Source organism: Cebus imitator, unplaced genomic scaffold (assembly GCF_001604975.1).
Source record: "Cebus imitator isolate Cc_AM_T3 unplaced genomic scaffold, Cebus_imitator-1.0 Scaffold58, whole genome shotgun sequence".
Lineage (NCBI taxonomy): Eukaryota > Metazoa > Chordata > Mammalia > Primates > Cebidae > Cebus > Cebus imitator.
In genome coordinates this window covers 3,505,875-3,529,905 of record NW_016107373.1, presented here as the reverse complement: position 1 = coordinate 3,529,905, position 24,031 = coordinate 3,505,875, and the positions used below count along the sequence as shown (strand labels likewise).

The 24,031-nt window shown below is 49.8% G+C and overlaps 1 protein-coding gene and 1 long non-coding RNA gene across 2 annotated transcripts in view; one reads left to right on the top strand and one right to left on the bottom strand.

Annotated features, from left to right (window-relative positions):
• The first annotated feature begins 264 nt into the window (after positions 1-264).
• LOC119471363 lies at positions 265-5,607 on the top strand. The gene is made up of 2 exons (XR_005200397.1): positions 265-800; positions 1,960-5,607. It is a non-coding gene; the product is annotated as an uncharacterized LOC119471363 (long non-coding RNA).
• A 6,158-nt stretch (positions 5,608-11,765) lies between these two features.
• The window catches only part of ALX4 (ALX homeobox 4), a 49,323-nt gene continuing 37,057 nt past the window's right edge, over positions 11,766-24,031 (bottom strand). The window contains exons 3-4 of the mRNA XM_017529397.2: positions 18,401-18,529; positions 11,766-16,129 (exon numbers count right to left, since the gene is read on the bottom strand). Coding sequence (XP_017384886.1) covers positions 15,800-16,129; positions 18,401-18,529 — 459 coding nt within the window. The 3' untranslated portion in view covers positions 11,766-15,799. The remainder of the gene's footprint in view (positions 16,130-18,400; positions 18,530-24,031) is intronic.

Here is a 24,031-nt window from a genome sequence, read left to right as displayed (position 1 = left end):
AAGAAATAGTTGAATCACCAGCTTCTATATCTGGCATTTTGTTTCTTCACATTTGCAACCATTTCAGAGTAGAGGAGGTTTTTTTTTTTTTTTTTTGGAAACAGAGTCTTACTGTCTCATAGGCTGGAGTGCAGTGCCGTGACCACGGCTCACTTCTGCAGCCTCAGACTCCTGAGCTCAAGCAATCTTCTCATCTCAGCCTTCCAAATATCTGGAACTAAAAGCGCACACCAGCACACCTGGCTAAATTTTTTGTTTTTGTGTAGAGATAGGGTCTTACTATATTGCCTAGGCTGGTCTCTAACTCCTGGGCTCAAGTGATCCTCCTGCTGCAGCATCCCAAAGTGTTGGGATTACAGGCGTGAGCCACCGTGCCTGACCCAGGATAGCGCATTTTCCTTTCTTCTGCTCTCAATTGGTTGGACCACTGGTTGCATCTCTTTACACGCTCCCTGAAAAGCACAGAACTATCAGACAGAAGACAAGGTAGTTCTCAAGAGGTCCCAGGCAGCTGTGTCTGCTAGAGGCCTCCTCAGCAAAGCCCCATCTTGTCTACAATCTCTTAGGAACTGCACGTGGGTTGGGAGCAGCTGACAGAGCAGGGATCCATATATCTTACACCAAAGCCACCAGTCCTTGCCACCATATACAACCTTCCCTTTAGAATATATTTATCTGGACTTTTACTTATAGCTGCAAACATATCATTGGCTACTATACTCAAGCATCAACTCAAGGAACATTTGGTTTTCTGGTGACTACAGCTGAAGAACAACCAGCTAGTTACTGATCCAACTGAGGTAAGAGAACATGTATTCAGTCATTCTGTTATTCCAACTGTTCATTCTCTTATGATAATGTAGTCTTTGCCAGGCAGTGTGCTCGGCCCAGGAGATACAGCAATTAGAGCTGACTAAGACAATATCCCTGTACTGCTCTTGAGATCCAGCTCTAGTGGGAGTTCTTGAGCTTGGTAAGATGGTGTGAGTCCATCTGTGTCCTAGGATTCTAAGCATGTATGTTTTAGTCCCAGCCGTAAATGAGGATTCCGTGAACCCCGTCATCTCCAAGGTATGGAGGATGCAAGGAGTTTAAAATGTCCTTTTCTCTTTCCTCAACCAGAAATTAGAGATGCCAAGAGCATTTATGCCTGGGTTGGTGGGATGGTATGATGTATCAGATCTCTTCCCCTTTTATTAACCAGATTGTTTACCAGATTATACCTGGTGATGCTGGCAGCCAGCCCTCTTCCGGCCCCTATTTCTGCTTACCCTGTTACCAGAGAGCCTGGGGGTCTGGATCCTATCTGGCCCCGTCAGGGTGGATTACCAAATGAGCAGTTCTTTTGCCCCAGTCCCTTTCCTGTGCTATAAATAAGCCCTATGTTTATTTTCTTACGTTATTGAAATGAGCACTTGTGATTTGGGCCTCTTTTGAGGAGTCGAGAGAGCGTCCATCCGGTGCCTGCTGAGGGCCCTGCATGGCTGGCTGCTGTCTGAAACTATTTGGAGTCCTCTCCCTGTGTTTTCTATGTGGCTTAATTTCAATAGAAAGGGCTGTATGCAACCCTGTATCTGCTGATTTTCAGGTTTCAACTTTCTGCCAGTCTCACTGCCTGCTTAGAAGTAAAGTTATGTTTCTCATTAAGGGGATAACAGCCACAATTGAGGTAATTAACGAAAATTGTACATTGGTGGCAGCAGCTCCTATAGGATTTCCAATGGTCTTTCTCTAGTAGATCCTTGGGGACTCACCTTCATCTCCTCTCTTCTGTCTACCCTGCACCTAAATATCTTGTCCTGTTTTCTGGACATAGTTCCAGTATTTTTTTTCCTAACAGCCTTTTTGTCACCAGTTGGTTTGATATCTTACAACTTAGTCAAATGAGGGTCCCACTAGCTCCATCTTCTCTAATGCACGAAGGATTCAAGGATATATATATTTTTTCTCTTCTCATAGTACCTTCCAGTTGCCAGTTGCATCCTGGCCCTTCTTTGGAAGTTATAATGATGAATATCCATTAATAAGAGATTGATGCTCTTTTAACTCTCATGTCATCTGTACCATCTTAATGGAGAGGATGGTCTTGGATAAGGTTGGGATGGAAAGGAAACATCTGGAAGTCCACTCCAATATCTTATATGCTGTGTGAAAGTCTGGGGTTAGGAAATATTCTGAGGGAGAACTTCCTAAGGAATGACTTTTGGTTCCTTTATGCTTTAACAACACACCAAAAGTATCCCATGAGACTATGAGCAGGACACAGCATTGTTTCTCACCTTGGGCTCTGACTATTATCTACTTCTCAGGACAGATGACTCTGGTTAAGTCACTCAATAAAGAAATATTTTTGTGTACATAATCTGAACCTGAAGGCTATTACTGAAGAGGATGCATCTGACAACAAGACTTAATTTACTTTCAGAGTAAGGACCAGGAGAAAGTAAATTTTCTTATGTTTTTAACTGTATCATTTTACAAAGATTCTTTTCCCTTAAAAAATAAAAAAGCTGATGTGATGGGTTCCTTCAGCCAACAAATAATTACTGAGCAGTTATTGTGTGCTAGACACTGCTTGTGGTGTGAGAATATGGCACTGAACAAAACAATGGATGTACTTTCATCAAGCTTACATTCTAATGAGGAAGATAAGCAAAACAAGTAAGTGAATATAATTTCAAATGTGAATAAATGCTGTGCAGAAAATAAAGCAGAGTATTATAGATGGATAACGACTTGGGCATAAGGTGGTATTTTAGGAAGGCTGATCAGAGGTGATATTTAAGCACAAATACAAATGTTGAGAAGGAGTGAACTGTGAGCATACCAGGCAGAGGGAAGAGCTAGTATAAAGGCCCTCATGCAGGAACAAGCTCAGCTTATTTTAAGAACAGTAAGAATAGTGTCTGAAGCATATTGAGTATGGAGAGCATGATAGATGATGATGCCAGAAAGTTAGGCCAGTGCCAAATTGTGTTAGGATTATATGGGCCAAAGGGATTCTGGAGTCTTACTGTGAGTGTGCTGGGAAGACACTGGATAGTTTTAAGCAAGGGAGTGACACATCTGAATGGCATGTTTAAAAAGGTTATCTCTTCTACTGAGTGGACAGTAAGCTGTAAGGAGCAAGAGTAGAAGAAAGGAATTCAGTTAGGACACTATTTTAGGGAACCCAAGTAAGAAATGGAGACTTAAACTAGGATGGTAGCAGAGATGGTAAGAAGTTATATTGGGAGTAGAGTTTATTGGTTGTACTGATGAATTGAATAGAAGAGATTAAAACAAAAGAGGATTCACAGGTAACTCCAAGGTTTTTGTCCTGAGTAACTACATGATACCATGAGCTGAAGTATGTCAGACTGAGCAGGGTAAGGGCAAAGACATGTTGAGAGAGAAAAATCAAGAGCTCTACTTTACACATGTTAAGTTTGTCTATTGGACATCTAAGGTGTAGTGTCATTTAAATAGTTGGTTATCTAGAGCTCAGAGGAAAAGTTATGACTGAAAATAAGGAGGGCTTAAAACTCTAGGACTCGATAAGATTACCTAGAGTATTAGTGTAGTTAGAAAGGTGACAAGGATGGGGCCCTAAGTACTAGGCCAACTCTAACATTTATAGGTAGAGAACAAAAGGAAGAACCAGCAAAAGAGACTAAGTAGTTGCCAGTGAATTAGGAAGAAAACCAGGAAGGTGTCTGTAAGATACCTGTGATAAATTAAAAATGCATTCTATTAACTCTAGAGCAACCACTAAAAATCACTTTTTAAAGAGGCAGGGCTAATAAGGCAAACTAGAGATGGAATATCAAAAATATACTCAATCAAAAAGCAGGAAAAGAAGAAAGAGTAAACAAAGGACATAGGGACAAATGGAAACAAAGAGCAAGATAGTAGACTTAAACCCAAACATGTCACCAATTACATTAAATGTAAATGATCTAAACACTGTAATTAAAGGGCAGAGATTATCAGAGATTATTAGCAGCAAGAGCAATTACATGCTGTCTACAAGGGAAACCACTATAAGACAGACTTAAGTTTAAAAAGTAAAAGGGTAGAAAAGATGTACTATGCAAATATTAGTCATGAAAAAATGGGAGTGATTATATCATTGGGGAGCAGAGGAATATTTCATAATGATAAAGAGGCCAATCAATTCATCAAGAAGATTAATTGAATTCATCAACAAGGTAATCCTAAATGTGTGTGCATTAAATAACAGTGCCTCAAACTATATAAATCAAAAACTATCACTGAAAGAAAAATAGAAAACCCACAATTGTATATAGATGTTTCAATGCTCCTCTCTTAGTAACTGATATAACAAGTTAATGGAAAAATATAGATGACCTGAATAACACTATCAGCAACCTTAATTGACAGTTATAAAATGCTTCATCTGCTGTAGCCGAATACACATTCTTCTTAAGTGCACATGCAACATTTACCTCAAATGTGTTGCACAAAAATAAGTCTCAGTGATTTTAGAGGAATTAAAAACATTAAAAAGTTGTCTGACCACAGTGAAGTTAAATCAGAAATCAACAGATACCTGAGAATATCCCCAATAGTTGGAAATTAAATAACATTTCTAAATAATGCATGGATTAATAAAGACACAAAGGAAATTAGAAAATATTTTGAGTAAAAATGAAAACTGTATCACAATGTGTAGGGTAGAGTACATAAAGATTTATAACTTGAAAGTTTAAATTAGAAGAGAAGTCTACATTAAGAAACTAGGAAAAGGAGCAAAATAAGCCCAAAGTAAGCAGAAAAAATAAAGATAAGAGCAGAAATCAATGGAACAGAAAATGGAAAACAATGGAAAAAATCAATCAAAAACTGGTTCTTTGAAAAAGATTAATAACTGCTCAAGACTGTTAAAGGAAGAAAAAAACTAAGATACAAATTACCAGCACCAAAAATCAGAGGGAACATTGGAATAGATTCTAAACAAATTAAAAGGATAATACATTGCTATGATCTGATCTGAATTTTTGTGTGCCTCCCCTGCCAAATTTATGTGTTGAAACTTAATCCCCAGTGCCTTGGTATTGGCAGGTGGAGTATCTGGCAGTTAATTAGTTCATGAGCAGAGCTCTCATGATTGGGATTAGTGTCATTATAAGACACCTGAGAGAGAGTTCATTTGTGCCTTCTACCATGAGAGGACACTTAGAAGGTGCCATCTATAAGGATTGGGCCCCCTCACCAGACACCAAATCTGCTGGCACCTAGATCTTCGATTTTCCAGCCTCCAGAACTGTGAGCAATAAATTTCTATTATTTATAAATTGCCAGTCTAAGATATTTTGGTATAGCAGCCCGAACAGACTAAGAAGTATGAACTTTATAACAATAATTTGTGTAACTTGCATGAAATGAGCACAATCCCTGAAAGACACAAATTGACAAAACTGCCTGAAGAAGAAATGGAAAATCTGAATACTCTTGTATCTGTTAAAGAAAGTTGTAATTTAAAATGTTTTGCAAAGAAGTATCTATGTCAATATAGTTTTACTGGTTAGTTCTATCAAGGAAGAAATAATACCAATCTTATTCAAACCCTTTTCAGAAAATAAAAGGGGACGAGGTATGTTTCAATTCATTTTAAGTGGCCATTATTACCCTGACACCAAAGCCAGATAAAAACCTTACAAGAAGAAAACTGCAGACCAATAGCCCTCCTGAACATAAATGCAAAATCCTTAACAAAATATTAGCAGATTGATACAAGACTGTAAGAATGTTGGAAAATCAATGTAATTTACAATAGAATAAAAGAATACTTGTGTGATTATCTCACTAGCTATAGAAAAAGCATTTGACAAAGTTTCCTACCTTTCATGAAAAAAAAAAAAAAAACATAGAAAACATATGCACACAAAGACTTGCACACAAATGTTCATAGCCAGCTTTATTCATAATAGGCAAAAGCTGGAAGTAAGTCAAATGTTCAAAAGCAGATGAATGGATAGACAAATTCTGGTATATACATACAATGGAGTACAGCTCAGCAGTACAAATACTGAACTATTGAGCGATGCAACATGGACAAGTTTCCAAAACAGGTGAGCAAAAAAAAAAATGCCAGACACAAAAGAGTATATACTATTTGTATGAAGTGTTTATTTAAAAAAAAAAAAACTGATGGTTAAAAAGTGTCATCTTTCATAGTTCCTTGGTTTTGTCCTGGACCAGTGTCTCTTTCCATCCTTAACCTGGGTATTTGCTTAGGGCTTCAGGATCTAGGATGCCTCCAGTCCCATTGCCTCAGTCTGGTGTGTTCTTCATATGGAATACGGACTTGCCAGGTAGGCGGCTGACATTTATTAAATGCTGGCCATGTGAAAGATGCTGTGCCAGGTTCTTCAGATAAAGACAAAGAAGACATCATTTCTGCCTTGAAGGAGCTCGTTGAATTGATAAACACAGGAGATTAGTCAGTGGTAGTCCTATCTGCTGTATAAGACAGTGCATGACAAAGGACAAATTGCACACATTACCCCCTGTGGAAGCAGAGTGGGATTGCTTCTGACTTGTTCAAGGAGGTAGCATTTGAAGGAGCAGTGAAGAGTTAATGCATGGAGATGGGCATTAGGTGGACAGGGGTGTGTTAACCAATAACCCTCCTGAACATGATTGCAAAATCCTTAACAAATAAAGATGCATGTTGGGGCAGGCATTCAACCTGAGGGAAGTGAAAGGAAACAAGAAGATGGGAAAGTATAAAGGATGTCCTAGGTTTGCAGGAGCACAGGGCCCAGACTAGGGAATTAGAAACAACAAGGCTGAACAGGAGTTGAGGGCTACATTAGGGAGCCGGAACACCAGTCTGTAGGCGTGTGAAGGTTTTCATGTGAATGTGCTGGATAAGGATGGATCAGAGCAGGGTTTTGGCATCCATATTGTTGATGGAGTGGACCAGTGAGAGACGGAATTAGATGTAACCACTTAGCAGTAGCCTATGTAGAAAGTGAGAGGGCATGAACCAGGACGGTTGCTGGGCCCAGCTGGGAACTTGCTGGGGATGCTGAGACCCTTTTGGATACAGGGATGGGAAAAGCAGCCCCCTGCCCATTTCTTTGCCTTCCTGTCACCCCTATAACACGTACCAGCCACACTGCTTGTTATGGACAGCTTTGTGCCCTCACCTTCATATACTGAAGTGCTAACCTCCAATGTAACTGCATTTGCACATAGGGCCTATAATGAGTTAATAAAGGTTAAGTAAGGTCACAAGTGTGGGACCCTACTCCAGTAGGACTGGTGTCCTTAACAGAGGAAGGGGCATCAGACCTGTCTACACGTGTGCACAGAGGAAGGTCTCTGTGAGGACACAGAGAGAAGACCGTCTTCTATTAACATAAGCCAGAAAGAGGCCAGAAACCAGATTTGCTAGCACCTTGATCATGGACTTCTGGCCCTCCAGAACTAGGAGAAAGTAAATGTCTCTTAGCCACCCACTGTGTGGTATTTTGTTATGGCAGCCCAAGCAGATTAATACACTGCTCACCCCAGATCCCTCACTGCCTCCCCAGCCCCGCCAATCTGATAAACATAATATCGGGCATCCCCAGTGCTCCATGGTATGGCGTCCATAGAACTTGTGAAGCAGTTCTCCAATGTTTGGCACCCCGCCCTTAGCCACTTGGATGGAAGTTAACCCCTTTGGCCTTCTCAGCCTCCAGTGCGCATGATTCCCCCTCTGTACAACTCTTCACTATTTTCAAATATTTTAACTTTTGGACTTCATAACCACCTGATGAGATAAGCAGGAAACAGTTGGTTATCCCCATTTGACAGATGAAAAAATTGAAAATGGAAGCATTTTTGTGTCTTGCCTAGGGTAACAGAACTAGTAAGTTGCAAAGTCCGTTCTTTAACTCATGTCTTCTGTCTCTTGCTTCACCATGTGGCTTCCTGGCCAGTGCTCCCCCATGCTTTCATCTGGACAGAGCTTTCTGTCCATACCTATCTTGGAGAAGAGCTATGGTTTGCCTTGTGTTCCATCCTTCCTTAGGCGTTTATCCCCTTCCCCCGTCCTCTCAAAACGCACACACTCATTTATTTTCATTCTTTCCCCATGGTGTAGCTTGGCCCTACTATCATAGCCACAGGGAGCCCTTCCTTTCCCAAAGATCCTGGAAATTACAGAGGTACACTGTGGGTAGAGGACAGAGAAGGGACAGAGATGGGGCTTGTGATGTTGCCAAGGAGAAATCCCAGGAGGCAGGGCTAGAACACTGTGTCCTCTGCACATCTAAGAACGGCATCCTGACTGGGGTTCCAGGCAGATCTCATGCAGGCACCACAGTGGGTTTTCTCCCAACTAGTTAAGGCAACACCTTAACACATGGTGTGCACATGCTCATAAACTGAAGCTCCCTGTGGAGGTTTGCCCTTCCTCAAGCCTGTTGGTCTGTGTGGAGCTTAAAAAAAAAATCTGTTTGGAATCACACAGAATTCCTGGGAAAATTTCAACTCTCACACCCCATTGTCTTCTGGCGCTGACTTGCACCTCCTCACTTGTGCACATAGACAGTTTGCAGTCAGCCCTATTTTGGGGAACTGGCTATTTGTGGAGAGTCTATTGTTCCTTAGCTGCTGAGCATGCAAGTCTGGACCTCTGGAAGGAGAGGTACCACCATCACTCCATGCCCTGCTCGCCACATTGAGGATTCTGCTGTCACATGGCCTAACGAGCATGTGGAGCCCTGGGGTTGGCAGAGTTGCCTGTAGCAAGACCTGGGACAATGGGATTGGTGATGAGCTGAAGGCAAGAGTGGTTTCTGCTGGGGTTGGCACCAAGGCAGGAAAGGAGCCGTGTTCAGACAGCCGCTGAAACTGGGGTTGAGAGTGGAGGCTTCAGGGCATGAGGATTCTACAGGGATGCTGGAGAAAGCGGGCTTTGAGCCCAGGGCCAAGTGAAGAAGCTTCCAGATGAACACTCTTGGACACAGGACCTCTTGCACCATCTTGGGGAGCAGGCCCACCCCTGGCAACACTAAAGAGGGCAGCTTTCCTGCCCTGGCCACAGCTCATAATGAATGCGTTTGAACCCTGGAAGAATGGGGTGGGCGGGGTTCATGGTCAAGTAGAGGCTCTGACACTCCAGGAAGATCTCTAGTGGGCTGAGTCAGCTTCTAGCTCTCTAAAACGAATCCTTGCGTGTCCTCTGGACTTCATCCTCCCACCCTTAATCAACACAGAGCATCTCATCATTCTCACTTTCCCATTCATTCACCCAGTGACCTGATATTCTTATTCTCTCAGGCATTCAGATATGAATATAGCCTGTCTCCTCATAGAAGAGCCTTTTAAGGATGTGAGGAAGTCAGGTGGATAAATAGATAAATGGTATTATGTGCCGTCATGGTATTGTGGTTTTTTTGGGATGGAGTTTTGCTCTTGTTGCCCAGGCTGGAGTGCAATGGCACGATCTCGGCTCACTGCAACCTCCACCTCCTGGGTTCAAGTGATTGTCCTGCCTCAACCTCCCGAGTAGGTGGGATTCCAGGCATGCACCACCATGCCCAGCTAATTTTGTATTTTTAATAGAGACAGGGTTTCTCTATGTTAGGCAAGCCGGTCTTGAACTCCCAACCTCAGGTGATCCACCTGCCTCAGCCTCCCAAGGTGCTGGGATTACAGGTGTGAGCCACCACGCCCAGCCTTTCATGGTATTATTAAACAAATGGTTTTGTGGAAGCGCAGAGCGGCAGCTGTTGACCTAGGGGTGGAACTTGGGGTGAGGGCATGGGATTAAGAAAGACCATCACAGAAGATGCTATCATTTGGAGGAAGCCTTGCAGAGTGGCTGGGTGCACTGGAGGGGATCTAGAGAGGAGACAGAGGCATTCGAAGAAGAGATAGCAAGTCTAGTGGTGTGGCCAAATGAAAGGGCGTAGATGGCTTGGGGAGCAATGAGCTGTGCTGGGTGGTCAGACAGTGAAGGGCTTAGCTGTGGTCCACAGTCGGAGGAGGCCCTGTTGGCGCTGGCCTTGTCCTCCTCAGAGACCACTCGGAGGCACCGATCCCAGGGGTGGGTTCCCTGCATCCTCCATGATGCCTATGTCACCCATCAGGCCAGTCTTCCTCTTTAGCAGTGATGCCCATCTGGACTTTGCGGGATTTGGGCGGTGCTCAGCTCCCACAGAAGAATCAGGGGCATGAGGTAGAGACAGCGCCCCCTGGCTTCGCATGTGGTTTGCACATGGCTTTTCTCTCTCTCTGCTTCAATTCCTGCCCTGTGACTTGGCAGTGATTTGGTGTGGAGCATCCAAGCACTACCGTGACTCTGAGCCCTAATATAGGGCAGGTGTCATTAAAAAAAAAAAAAAAAGTTCCCAGCCCAAGTCAATCTAAAACCCAGTTGGGGCTATACTGAATGTGAATGCACCACCACAGGTATCAAATCGGAGATGCGGTTCCAAGAAAACTTCAAATAGCTGGAAAGGGAGGATGAAAAGGAGTTTGTTGTTGCTATTGTTGTTTCATCAGACTTACAGCTGGGAGCTGGAGGGCAATGTCATTCTCTGGGAGTAATCATTGTCCCTCATGTCACTATGCCACACTGGCGTGCCAAGCCCATGCACAGACGTTGTCCACCTAATCCTCCCCCGACACTGTAAGCTAAGCAGGGACAGGGGCTTATTCTCTCCTACAGATGTGAGAACTGAGAGTCGGCTGGTTTGGTCAACAAAAATGACTCCCTGTCCACATGGTGGTCCCTTGGAGGCTGACTGCCTCTTCCTGAGTCACCTTCATGCTGGAAAGCAAGAAAACACCTCTTCCACAGTAGACCCTGTGTTCCTTCTGCTTCCTAATTTGTCTTCAGGGCTTTGCTTTAGCAGTTGTCTGGCCATATCTCCTGGAAGGACAGTTCCCCTGGCCACTCAGTAGCAGAGCCAGAACGAGGACCCGCCTCTCCCGGATGGAGGCCCGCCCTGTGCTCCTGGTGCCAAGCAGCCTGGCCCTCTGTGCCCCGGCTCTCCTCCTGCTTTCAGAACAGCCCCTGGAAACAGAACAGTACTCAGCAGCACTGAGGGACTGGCAGTGCTGGTTGTGAAGACCTCATGGCACAATCTGTGCTGAGCACACCCCAGATGCCAGGCAGGCAAGGAAAGGAGCTGTCTTCAGATGGCCTCTGAAGCTGCTGCTGTGACCCTTTGGACTGCCTGAGAAGTGGGCTCTGGTACTCCCTGCCCCTCTCCAGCTTCCCTGCAGTGCAGACAGGTCCTCTGGGACAAGGGGGCTGGGTATGTCCCAGACCTTTGCAGGCCATGCACCCCTTCTTTGTGCGGGAGCATCAGCCGGCCACCTGTTGTTCATCTAGCCCTGGTAATCCCTTCTGTACCGTGTCAGCAGTTCAAAAGGGCACTGTTAGTATGTTTTGCCGACTTCAATTAACGTGAGATTTCAGAGGCCCCTCTGATCACATTTCATCTGTCACAAGTCAGGAACAAAACAGACAGATTCCAGTTTAGAGGAGGAAGGAGAAGGAGTTTATTGCAAATAACAACCACCAAACAGTTTGGGCTGGGCCAGGAAAGGGTGTTCTGGGAGCGCCCAGCTGCCTTTGTGCTCCATTTAGCCCACACCTGGACCCCTACCTCTCCTTCCCACCTGTGTTCCTCCTCTCCCAAAAAAGATGTAAGTGCAATAACTTACTTTAAAAGGCAAGAACGTTTCTTTTAATATTTTGCTATAATGTAGTTACATGGTGATATAGGCAGTAAAACTTTATGGAACTGACCTCATTTTTTTTTTTACATTTTTCTGGATTTTTACTGTATTTTTTAATATATATTTTTAATAGTTCACCCCAGGCCATTAAGCTAAAGGAAAAGTTGCATTTATACAGGGTTAAAATATCTTACAATGTGAACATTAAGTATTGGTTGAGGTTCATGTTCCTTCTAGCACTCAGCTCTCTTTTATCAACCACTGCACACCCAAACAGATGATTAGACACCGAAAACTGTCCTTCAAAATCAGTAGTATAAAGGCCTAGCTCTATGTGTGTGAGTGAAGGGGGAAGAAAGGAGAGGCCGAGGCTGGGTCGTGGAAGCACCTTTGCTCCCTACAGCATCCTGAAAGAAGTGAAGTGGGGTTGATGGGTCTTTGTCACCTTCTGATTTTTTAACTGGAGAGTCACAGACTATTATCCTGGGAGCCAGTTTACTAACCATCCTCCCCCAGCCAGGCCTGTTCACCTTTGCACCTGACCGTCAGGGCCACGAAACAGACCAGGAACCCCCGCATGTCTTTCGTGTTCTTGAAGATGGTCTCCCCACCATCTAGCCCAGAGAGGGGATGACTGCAGAAGCAGGGTATGTGGAGTTTTCGTGGAAACGTTCCTCTTGTTGGCCCTGCTGAAATGACAGGAGGCGGCAGGGAGCTGGGTCCAGTGTGGTCATAGCTGTGTGTGCTGGGGACCCACTTCACACTTACTGCACCCACCCCATCGCAGCATCTTTGAGCTAACCTGGCCACCGTGCTTCCCAAAGCTGGAGGCATGGTAGTGAGCACTGAGAATCAAGTATAGTGAAAAGAATTCAAGGAAAGTTCTAACAGCCCATGTCCGCCAAGCACCATTTCAGCCTTGGAGACAAGCCTCTCGGTGTACCCACCAGAGCCCTTGCTCCCACGCCCCGGGAGCGGTGCTGGCATCTGGAGGGCAGTAGCAGCACCTTAGTGTTGAACCTTGCCATGCTGAGACCTAAGCCCAGCAAGGACTGGAGGCGGTCAGTGTGGGGAGGCTGCCCGTCCATCTGCCGGCCACCCACGACTTCATCTTTAAGTTGTCATCTCTGTTGAGATCTTAGGCAGATAACCAAAGGAAATCCTCATCTTTCTTAGCTTTTTTGCTTAGCAATGAAACCACGTGGCAGGTAGATGCTTGTCTCCACCTGCCTTCATGAGCTCTAGCTCCAGACGGTCTTGGGCAGCTGCCCCAACTTGCTCAGTCATCCTAGGAGCTGACACGGCAGAGGCTCTCTGTTCTGTAGTGCAGAAAGCCAGGCCCAGCAACCCATCTGGGAAGGGAACGGGCCCCAAGGTTATCTTCTGGAGAACCGAGCTGCTGAGTGGACGCCCACGAGACATTGGGAGCTCCGTGCAGCACCGGCCACCCCCGAGGCCCCCGAGGCCCGGCCCTTACACTCTGGGTGGCACATCCCAGGTTCCTCTCTCAGCTTTGTCTCAGGGCAAATGCAGGTCAGGGCAGTCACTTCTCCACTCGGGGCCAGGGTCTTCTCTGTTGCGAAGGGGCTGGCCTAACTAGAGGGTTTCTAAGCTTCCTCCCAACTAGGTGGTCCTGTCATACTTCATGCGGTTAGGTGGCCCTCGAGGGCTGGGTCAAGCCACGGAGGACAGGATTGGGGTGCGTGGCTACCTTTGGAGAGATGAACAGGAACATTTCACACTGGCATGTTTGATCCTAGACCCTTCCTGGGTGTGTTGGGACAGGCAACCATAGCCACAGAGCCTTTTAATAGATGCTTTTTCTTCTCAAGTTTTTGGGTTGAAATTTGCCTGGCTTAGGTCTAGCCCAGCCAGAGAGCAGATGCATGGAGGAACTGGGCCCCGGGGGCCCCTCCAGAAGAGCCCCTTTAAAGTCCTTGCTCTCCCTCCCCGCCCACTCTGGAGCTGCCTGGCTCTCCTCCTTTGTTCTGATTCTCTCATGGGGAGAAAGACCCGGGGTGAAAGTTCCTTCCTCCCCCATCCTTCCTCAGCCATAAGCATTTCAGAAGAAAATAGGGGAGAAATGGGGGAACTCTTCCCAGCCTTAAGTGCTTTCTTCCCTGGCTAGATTTTGGGGAAGTCGGTTATTCCAGCAAAGCTCAGAACTACAAAAACCTTCCTGAAAGTCACTCCAAGGTCCTCAAATATTTGAAACAACTTAAAGCAAAGCCTCCAAGAACATTTAATTCAAAGTCAAAGACCTTTCGCCTCTAAAACATCAATTTTAGAGCTACGGTTCACAAAGAGGTCTGACTCTTATTAAAGGAGGCCACAGCCAGACTCTTCCTCAGCCTGGTTTCCAGAGCAGATGAGAACACCAGGTAGGCGGGAAGCTGTCACCCCAACCCGAGACCCTCACTCCACAATGCCAGGTTTACCCTCAGCCCAACCCAGGAGGCCATTCTGTGTCTGTGACCCTGTGCCTAGTGGGCCTGGCCCAACTCCATGACAGGAATCTAGGGAGAAGGTAGAAAAGGTGAGCGCTTCAATGCGGGGGGCCTGCCTGCTGGAGGGACCCCTGGGGTCTGACAGGCCTGCCGCAGGACGGTTACTGTGTAGTCCCAGCTGAGGTGAGGGCTGGGGCCCAGGGCCAGACCCAAGCTGCAGGGTCAGGCAGGCAGGTACGGAGTAAGCCTGGTTTTAGGAGGGCCTCCTGCCACCCCCACCTGCCATAGCAAGCCATGTCGAGGAGCCCAGGCCAGGAGCCCTTCCGCAGGCTGCAGAGAGGGCGGAGAGTCCGGGTCCACATGGAAGAAGTGGAAGGGCAGGCTCTCGAGAGAATGCAGAAAGCTGTGTGGAGAAGAATAGCACCCTCCCCAGTGCCTGGAGGGACACAGAGCCCCCATCTGCTGTGGACGGCTCTGGGCAGTGAAGACGCTGTGACAGAGATGGCAGGGAGGACAGTCAGTCTGAGGCTGTGGCAGGACCTGGAGGCTGAGCATGGCCACACGTCCTCTACCAAAGCCTGCACGCGGCTCTGGACCTTCTGCTGCCCGCCCCCCAGCCCTAGCGACGTGTTCCGAGTTGTGAGTCCTTCCACGCCCGGACACTGCTGAGCAGCGCCAGGGAGGGGCCACAGCAGGGCAGGGAAGGACAAGCCGCTCCGCATCCTCCTGGAGGGACCCTGACTGCGCTCTGGATGGAGAACAAAGCTGCCCAGACCTCCCCACTGCACTGGAGGCCAGGCCCGGGCCCTGCCCCACCCAGTTGCCTCCCCCTCCCAGGAGCTTCCCTTCTTCTAGCACCGTGGGAGCCCTAGTGGCAAATGTGTTCCCAGCCTCCCCCAGGTCCGGCTCCTCCCCTATAGTGTCTACCCGGAGCCAGGGGCTCTGGGGTGTGAGGGGCTAGCCCACGTCTCCCCTGGGGAGTGGCATTGCTGGATGGCAGCAGGGGTCCTTGGCTCCAGCTCCTGTTCTCCTCTGCCCACTGTCTCCAGGTGTGTCCAGCCCAGAGGACAGCCAGCTCCGTGAGACTTGTCGCTGTTCGTGGGGCAGGGGAGGCTGGTGCCTTGGCCCCACTTGGTCGGCTTCCCATGTGCTCTCAGGGAGGGAAAGTTGGGAGGGCAGGAGGCCAGTTCTGCAGGGCAGCCTGTTCTTCAGACACACAGTCCCCGGCCTGGTGACCGGGGGACCCCACAGGGAGGGCAAGGATGGACAACACTGGGTTGGTGAGGCTGCTGGGTCTGCATGGAAACTAGCTTTGACTCATGGTCAACTAGGCAGGGCGGAGGAGCAGGCAGGAGGGAGAGAGCGCCTTCAGCTTATCATGGATGCGAAGCTGAGAAACGTGGCCACCTGGCTCTCTCTACACTGCCTGTGGCTGGGAGCAGGGGTCAGGGCCTCAGTGCCAGGGAGGGGCAGGGGCCTGCTGCCCCCTCCCTCCCAGCAGTCCACGGGGCCTCAGACTTGGGGTGGTTGAAAGTGCTGAGGGTCAGGCCCCTGGCCCAGGCCAGGTTCCTAAGAGGAAAGTCGAGTGGGAGGCTGGGGGCCTGGAAGGCATGGGCATGGCCCACGGTGTCCCAAGGTGGGGACGGGGCGGGGGTGCCCTGTCATGTGGCCCAGGAGATGGCCGCACTGTGCTCCTTGGCCTTCATGCGGAGGGCCGCGATGCTCGAGGTCTTGCGGTCCGGCTCGCCATTGAGCTCGTAGCCATTGAGGCCTGGGCTGAGGCCAGCTGCTCCGAACAGGCTGCCCATGTGCGTCTGGCCCACGTGACTGCCAGCCCCAGACACACTCAGGAAGTCGGTGACGCTGCTGGCCCCAGAGCCAGGGGGGTGGGCGTGAGGGGACATGCAGGCAGGCACTGGGTCGCAGGGGACCACGCAGGCTGGCACCGGCGAGGCAGCCCCATTGTTGCCGATCCAGGACGGGTTCTGAATCTGGGAGAGGAAGGGGGAGATGTCACCAGCCGGCGGGCGGGCTCACCCCTTCTCCAGAGCACCTCTCCATGCACTGTCTATCCTTCCCATGAAGCCCCTCTTAAGTGTTCTTGATGGACATCCAGATTCCCCTGCGGCTGTGGGTTTTACACGTTGGCACCTCTATTCCCAGGGTCAGGCTAGCAGCAGAGGGAAATTCAGTTCTAAGGAGTGACCTCAGACTTCATCAAGGGTCCAGTGGAAGGGTGGCCCCCCGGTACCCCCAGCTGGCTTCCTAATTTGAGACTCGGCTGCGGACTTGGCCTCTCCGTCTGTGGATGGCAGCTGTGTCTCATTCACCTCCAGCTCATCCACAGGCACCTGAGCACGGTGAACAGACCTCAACTCAAAGAACTTTGGGATCGAAGGTTCCCTTGGGCCCCCACCAGGAGCAGGGAAGGTGGAGGGCTTGGGTAAGGTGGGTAGCAGGGGCCTAAACCTTCCAGAAGCCAAGAGTCCATGGCTGAGGTTCCAGGGACTGAACTAGGAGGCTTTAAAACTAACTCAGGATGGGAGGGGCTGCCTCAGGAGTGGACAGCCAGAGCTGAGGCCTGACCTCCCATGCCAAGAGGGCGAGGGCGTGAGCAGGGGTGAGCTGGCCATCTTATCTTCCATCGGTGCCACTGGCTTCCCTGCCTTCCCCAGCCTTCACCTGGGGCTCCCATCATCCTCTGCCTTCAAAGCACCTATAAGGAGGTAGAGTTGGAGTGTGGGCAGACCCGGGAGCCTCTCAGCTTATGCAACTGGGATTCTTGGAGCTTCAAGTGGGCTTCTGCCGGCCTGCCCTCCCACGTGTGTCTGGAGCACACTCAAGGGAGCATTTTAAAGCAGGGAGAAGGAGCTCAGCCCTAATCCTGGAAGGAAATACATTTCTCCCCGAGGTGCAGGGGAAGGGGGACTGGTTGGGCTCGATCCACCCGCTCTCGGAAGAGGTCTGGGCGTGTACTCTGTGCTGCTGTGAGTGAGGCTGGGGTGGGGCCGTGAGCAGGACCCTGCCTTGGTTTCTCCCTCCAGCTGTGCGCTCAGGCAGCAAAGCTCAAAGCCAAGGAGGGAGCTGGAGTTCCATCCTGGAGGACAGAGGGAGGCTGAGTTTAGGGAGGGAGAGGGGAGAAAGAGAGTGGAAGAACACAGTGCGAGCTGATGCCGATGGCACTGTGTGAGACACCCCGTATTCCTCATCTCTAGGCCTGCGCCCTGCCCCCATGTCCCATGAATCCCGGACTGGGGGAGACGGTATGCAGAGCTGGTCTGGGCGGAGAGCCTAGAGACCATTTGCTAGAACAGAACCAGGTCTGGGAGAAGTACAGGAGGCAGGGGTGTCCATGCTACAGGCTGGCTGCTGGTGGGCCAGGCTTGGAGCTGAGGCAGAGGCCATGCCAGCATGAGGCCTGGGCAGGGAGGGCACAGCCACTTCTGCTGGGCAGGCTGAGGCGTGTCGGGAGTGGACTTGGACTTGGCCAGAAATAGCCTCTCCAAGCATCCCAGGTGCCTGATGCGACTCAGTACTTCTTGTCCCTTGCATCTCACCGAGGACTCGAAGGACACCAGGGGACTGGCTGACAGACACCCAGGAAAATGCTCTGGGGCAGGGAGGGGAGGACACAGCCCCAGAAGCTGAGCGCAGGCACACAAACTTTTTGAAACTGTACCATCCACAAAATCCTTTTGCACAATTGAATTTAGACCTTACATCTATCTTTCAACAGTGTTGAGCAGATGCTTTTACCGCGTCCAAGGTACAGATGAAGAAATGGAGGCTCAGAGACTTGAGACTTGCCTGAAGTGAGAAGGACCTGGAGCTGGGGAGACAACCTAATTCCCCGGACTCAGAATTCCAGGCTCATTCCAACTTGGCCACAAGTCCTCGGGATTGGAGAGTGAGCTTTCTGAAGAGATATTCCGAGCGGTATCTGATGGCCTGGATGGCCTTCTGCCTGCCTGGGTTCTGATGCCCACAGCAAAAGTGGCCAAGGCTAGTGGAGGAAAGAGCCGCTCTCACTGCCCCAACCTTCCTTTCCCTAAAGCTCAGCCAAGCCTGGGTCGATGACTAGCTGGACAGAATAACCCTGGGACTCCCACATTCTGGCATAAATAGGCACACCCCTGGACTGAGACGGGAGGGCAGCCTGGAGCCGTAAGTCATCTTGGGGGACCTGGCCTCTCCTCCAATAGGCTCATTCTCAGAGCACCAGGGGCTGGGGATCCAAGGAGACAGCTCAGGGCAGAGCTTACCTGGGCGTAGTTCTCTGCTCGGGTGAGGAGGGGCAGCTCATAGGCCGTGGAGAAGTGGGTTCGAACCTGCTGCATCTGCCCAAAACGCTCCCGCTTCCTCCACTTGGCCCTGCGGTTCTGGAACCAGACCTACAAGGCAAAGAAGCTGTTGTCACCATTGTCACTGGGGCGAGATGCCAGCCTGGAGACCTCCCCTTCAGGCAGTACAAACTGTTCCCTTGAGCCCCCTCCCATCAGTTGCAGTGCTTTCTGGAAGCCGGGGGGCCACACATAAATATCAGCCTTCGTCTTTGTCCTCAAGAGCTGACAATCTAGGATCAGCCACCCTGAGTTGGGAAGGTATGTTACCCCCACTAGCCATGGGCAGGATCTTGAGATCTTTATTTTTCTAAGCTTCAGAACCTAGAGCAGGCAAGTGTCACCACTCATGAAACAAGTCACTGGTCATCTTAGCAGTCATCCAACCCACTGTGGGTTACAAACTCCTGTGGAGAAGCTGGTAAAAGCTTCAACCGCTCCTCCGTACGTGTTCTCCTAGACAATCACACAGTTTTGCCACAGTTTTCCAAAATGCTCATGGCTCTCTAAGTCCTGTTGGTCCAGATGCCTTCCTCCCTGCATCCTGTCTACAGTCTTCACTTTGGAAACAGTCTCCCAGCTCAGAACTGCCCTGTGTTAAAGGGAATGAGGCCCCATGGGAGAACAGGAACTCTGCTGGGCAATAGAGGCAGTCAGGGAAGGCTTCCTGGAGGAAGGACAAGAGCTGGGCATTGAATGGTTGGCTGAAAGGAGGAAAGCCAAACCCTGGGTTTAGAAATAGCAAGGCATATCCCAAAAACCTAAAGAGGTCAATTTGAAGGAATTGGTGGGAGAGAAAGGCACAGAGTCTGATCGCAGAAGGCCTTGAATGCCGAGTGAAAGGGTTTGTCCTTGGTGCTATCCACAGAGGCAGTCACCACAAAATCTTGTGTGGAAGAGTGGCCTGGTGCTGAAAGGAAGCAGAGGCCCACCCATCACTGAGCCCGAGTGGATGGGATGTTGGTCTGGCTGGGAGCCCGACTGGGGAGGGAGGTCTCTGAGTCAGCCGTGAGCACTGGGGTCCTTGGTGGTGGGGAGTGTTGGGTCCTATTCCTTTGCATGAGCATTTCTGGAAGGCTGAGAACCTTCCGGATGCTCCAGAGCAAGAGCTGCTCTACCCCTGGCCCATGGATTAGGATCTGGAGAAGGAGCAGTGGGGACGTGGTAGGTGAGAGAGGGAGGGTGAGGAGGGCCAGAAATGGCTTCAGGCTGATTCAGAGATGGACCATGGTGCTCCTCAGAGGGAGGCCTCTGCCAGCTTGATGTGCACCTGCCTGCTGGCTTTGCAGACTCAGATGCAAGTAGGCACACCTCAGACAGCACGCTGCAGACGGGGAGAACAGAGCCATGACAACAGCCTCAGCTGCAGAGCCATAAGGAGTCTTGCCAGGCTCTTCCAGGCCTAGGCATCAAGAAAGCCAACTTTCCTGAGGTCCAGTCCCTGCTCTCCAGGTGGAAACCCTTCTCCATCCATCACAATCAGTGCGGCTGCTGAGCTAAACATAGGAGTCAGCTCTCGATATTCTTCTGCCTCAGAGCCTATGAGCTTCCTAGCAACCACTGCAAGGAGGGGAGAAGGAGGTGTGGACCTCCTCCCTGCAGACGCTGCCTGGCATCTTTGGGCGTCCGGTGTAGCTGGCGAATAGACGGGCCTATGGAGGTACTGGCATTGCCAAGGGGCTCAGTTTCTGCACGGCAAATGGTGCCTCACAGCCACAGCAGGGGAGATAGATGGGAAATGCAGTCCAAGAATTTTTAGAGTATTTCCCATTTGTTTATTTACAGCTCCTGACCTTTCTCACTGTCTTTGCTAGAGGACAGAGGTCAAAGAAGCAGGGAACATGTCTCATGTTACTGTGAGGACAGTAGGGGTGAGCGGGGTGCAGGGAGGCACATGAGTATGTTTCTCTACTCCTGCGCAACTTGCTTTCCCCTTCCTCATCCCAAGCATGTGTGCGTGTGCCCAAGTGGACCCACTAGTGTGCCTGCGTGCATGCGCATGTGCGCACACACATTGTCTGGGAGGAGAAGCCTCTTCCCTAGAGACGGACCCTCTCCAGAGCCTGGGGTCTCAGCCCCTGCCCTGGAGCCTCCCAGGGCTCCTTTTCCTCCAGGGATTCATTCCTAGGATCCAGGCCCTGGCCGCCCACTGGGAGCCAAGGGCAGATGGGGTCTCCTCTCCACGCTGCTGAAACGGGATCCCCCTTTATCAGTGGCCTGGGATGGGAGACTGGGGCCAGGATGAGAGAATGAATCAGAGGAGCTTGTTTTCATTTCATGTTTAATTTCCTGCAGGCTTAGCTCTGTCTTTCCGCTCCTTCCTCAGCCTCCCAGGGTTTTCTGTGGGGGAAGCTGGGGGAGGGGAGAAGCCACTGGAGGCGCAGAGAGAGAGGGCTTCTCTTTTTCTTTTTGCCACTGTGACTGCTGGGGTTCCCCTTGTGTCTCCATGGGTTCCAGGTCCCCATGGTGGGACTGTGGAAGTAGGAGGTGACTCTGCAGGCTTTGGAACAGGACATCCAGGGATGAGTGGGGAGGGACCCCGAGGGGGGAAGGAGGTGGCCCGCGCCTGGCGGAAGGGTCTAGAGGGGAGGGAGGAGCCGTATGGGGGAGTGGAATGTGGGACTCCAGCTCGCTGGAGCTGAGTGTGAGGGTGGAGGAGATGCGGGTTATCTGGGGAAGACAGATGAGCAGGCGGGGGAGAGGCCCATAGACCTAGCATAGTCTTTGGAACAGGCGTGGAAGAGGGTCAGGCTGAGGGATTTATTTGAGGGCCGAAAATGGAGATGGTGAGAGTCGGGGCAGCAGCTGGTGGGAGCAGGGCTGCCCACCTCCTTCCTCCTTCCTCCTCCTCCCGTTCCTTTGTCCCGGGCCTTATTCTGTGCTCCCAACTCTGGCTTTTGTGCCCAGATCCCAACATAAGCTAGGTGAGCCTGGCCGGTCCTCAATATCCTCCCCCGTAAATTGAGGCAGCAGGGGTATCCCCCAGCCCCTTCTGTGCTCACATTTGCAGGTCCTGAGGCTTGGAGTGTCCTTCTGTTTCTGACCCCTGACACCCCAGGCGCTCTGAGAGCTCCCTTCCAGATGCCACACCAGCCCCCAGGTCTGCCCCTGTGCCTCCAGACTCTGCACCGCAGGCCCATCTCCACCGTGCAGCCCCGGAGGGTGGCCAAGCACCAGGTCCCCGCTGTCCTCCCCGTCTGAACGTCACACCCCAGGACCACCCCGGCCTGGGCTCACTCAGCACAGGCCTCTCCCGAAGACCGGGCTGTGCAACGAACTGACTGTCTTGGCGGAGGCCTCCCTAACCGCAGCCCATCTGGGGCCAGGGTGGGGTGGCCCAGGGCGGGGAGGCCTCTGTCTTATTGTCTTCAGACACCAGCTGCAGAGATTGGAATCCCAGACAGCAGAGACAGGCCCCTGCAGCCCCCTGGAGCAGGGCCAAACCCCAGGCTTCTTCCCAGGAAAAGTCCATCTTGGGACCCCCATTGCTCCCTCCCTGTCCCCACCACCACTCTGCGCCAGGCACCTGGCTTGCCACCAGCTGAGTATGGGCCCTGAACAAGCACAGCAGAGGCAGGCAGGGGGTTTCATCGCCACCCCCTGAACCTCCCCAGGGCACTGCCAGGCTTAGGGCTCAACCCAGAAGTCTGACGCACATGAAGATCCCACCCACCCTGCTGCCTTTATACAAAGAAAAGCCTCTGAACAATCTGGCATGTGTCCTGGTACAGCAAACTAAAGTCAGAGAAGCACTAGACTGTGACTCAGGAGTTCTGGATTCCAGTCTCAGTGCTGCTACTCAGTCGCTGCTGTTAACTTCAGGTTATGACTTCCTGCCTCTGGGCCTCTTTTTTCTCGTCTATCAAATGGAAAGATGGGGCGATCATTTCCAGCACTACCATTCTATAATTCTATGGCCCTCCCACTAGATGATAAGATAGGCAACACATCAGAGTTTCCCTTTCTGCCTTGGCTGCCAGGAAGTTCCAAGTTGAAGTTTGTGCTCAATGGCAGCTGTGAAACTTAGCCTCAATTTTATTTTACCGCATCACCTCTGCATGTCATGCCATTGTTCTTGCTTTTAGATTGACACAATAAATCTTTAATTGTAAGCCACGTCTACTCCATTTTGGAAGGAGGTATGAGTGTGTGTGTGTGTGCGTGTGTGTGTGTGCACGTGCGCACATGTGCATGTGTGCAGAGAACACTGTTTTAGTTGTGTTGTGGTGACTGAAAAATGCTCTGTGTGTGTACTCAAAGCGTCATTCTTCTTTCAGTACTAAATGAATTCTACTCCTGGGCACTCCTTTATGTTTGTTAGGAAGCATGCATGCAACCCACATATGCAAACACAAATGTACACACATGCGGCACAGAAAATGGACTGGTTTATCCCACACCAACATGGCATCTACAGGGCTCTCCTGTAACCACCCATGTTCCTTCCCCTACCTACACCTGTGGTCCTCCTCAATCCATTTGCTGGAGCTCAAGCTAGATGCTGGGATTCCTGTCCAAAACCAGGCATGTAAGGTCATGTGAGTGGCTGGTTGTCCAAACTCAAATGAGATCTGGGGGCGTGTGAGGGCTTCTGGATTCACAGGAAAGCCCCGGCTGCCCTGCCGTCCTTCCTCAAACATTCATTAGGCACTGGAGGGAAATAAAATGGCAGCCTTGCTGGACGCGGTGGCTCACACCTGTAATCCCAGCACTTTGGGAGGCCGAGGTAGGCGGATCATCTGAGGTCAGGAGTTCAAGACCAGTCTGGCCAACATGGTGAAACCCCTTCTCTACTAAAAATACAAAAATTAGCTGGGTGTGGTGGTATGCACCTGTAATCCAGCTACTCGGGAGGCTGAGGCAGGAGAATCACTTGAATCCTAGAGGCAGTGGTTGCAGTGAGCCAAGATCGTGCCACTGTACTCCAGCCTGGGCAACAGAGCAAGACTCTGTCCCAAAAGAAAAAAAAAAGTGGGAGCCTGGACTGGGTCTGGTGGCTAACGCCTATAATCCCAGCACTTTGGGAGACCAAAGCGGGTGGATCACTTGAGGTCATGAGTTCAAGACCAGCTTGGTCAACATGGTGAAAACCTGTCTCTACCAAAAAATACAAAAAAAATTAGTGGATGTGATGGCACACGCTTGTAGTCCCAGCTACTTGGGAGGCTGAGGCATGAGAATCGCTTGAATTCAGGAGATAGACTGCAGTGAGCCAAGATCACATCACTGCACTCCAACCTGGTGACACAGTGAGACCCTGTCTCAAAAATAAAATTAAATTAAATTTAAAAATGGCAGCCAGCCCTTAGGGAACTCAACTGAACCATGCAACTCTTCAGCATCACTTCCAGTAGCTGCAGTTTCTGATATATATTTACTGATAACCACTAGTACTTTTCCACATTAGCGATTTTGGAAAAAAAGTTTGTGGACTCTTATTAGAGATGCCTCTGCTTTCTTAAACATAACATGGATGTAACTGATGAATCTTTTACTGATGCCTTTGAACCATGCTGCTGAAGATTCTGGTTTTTTTTTTTTTTTTTTTTTTTT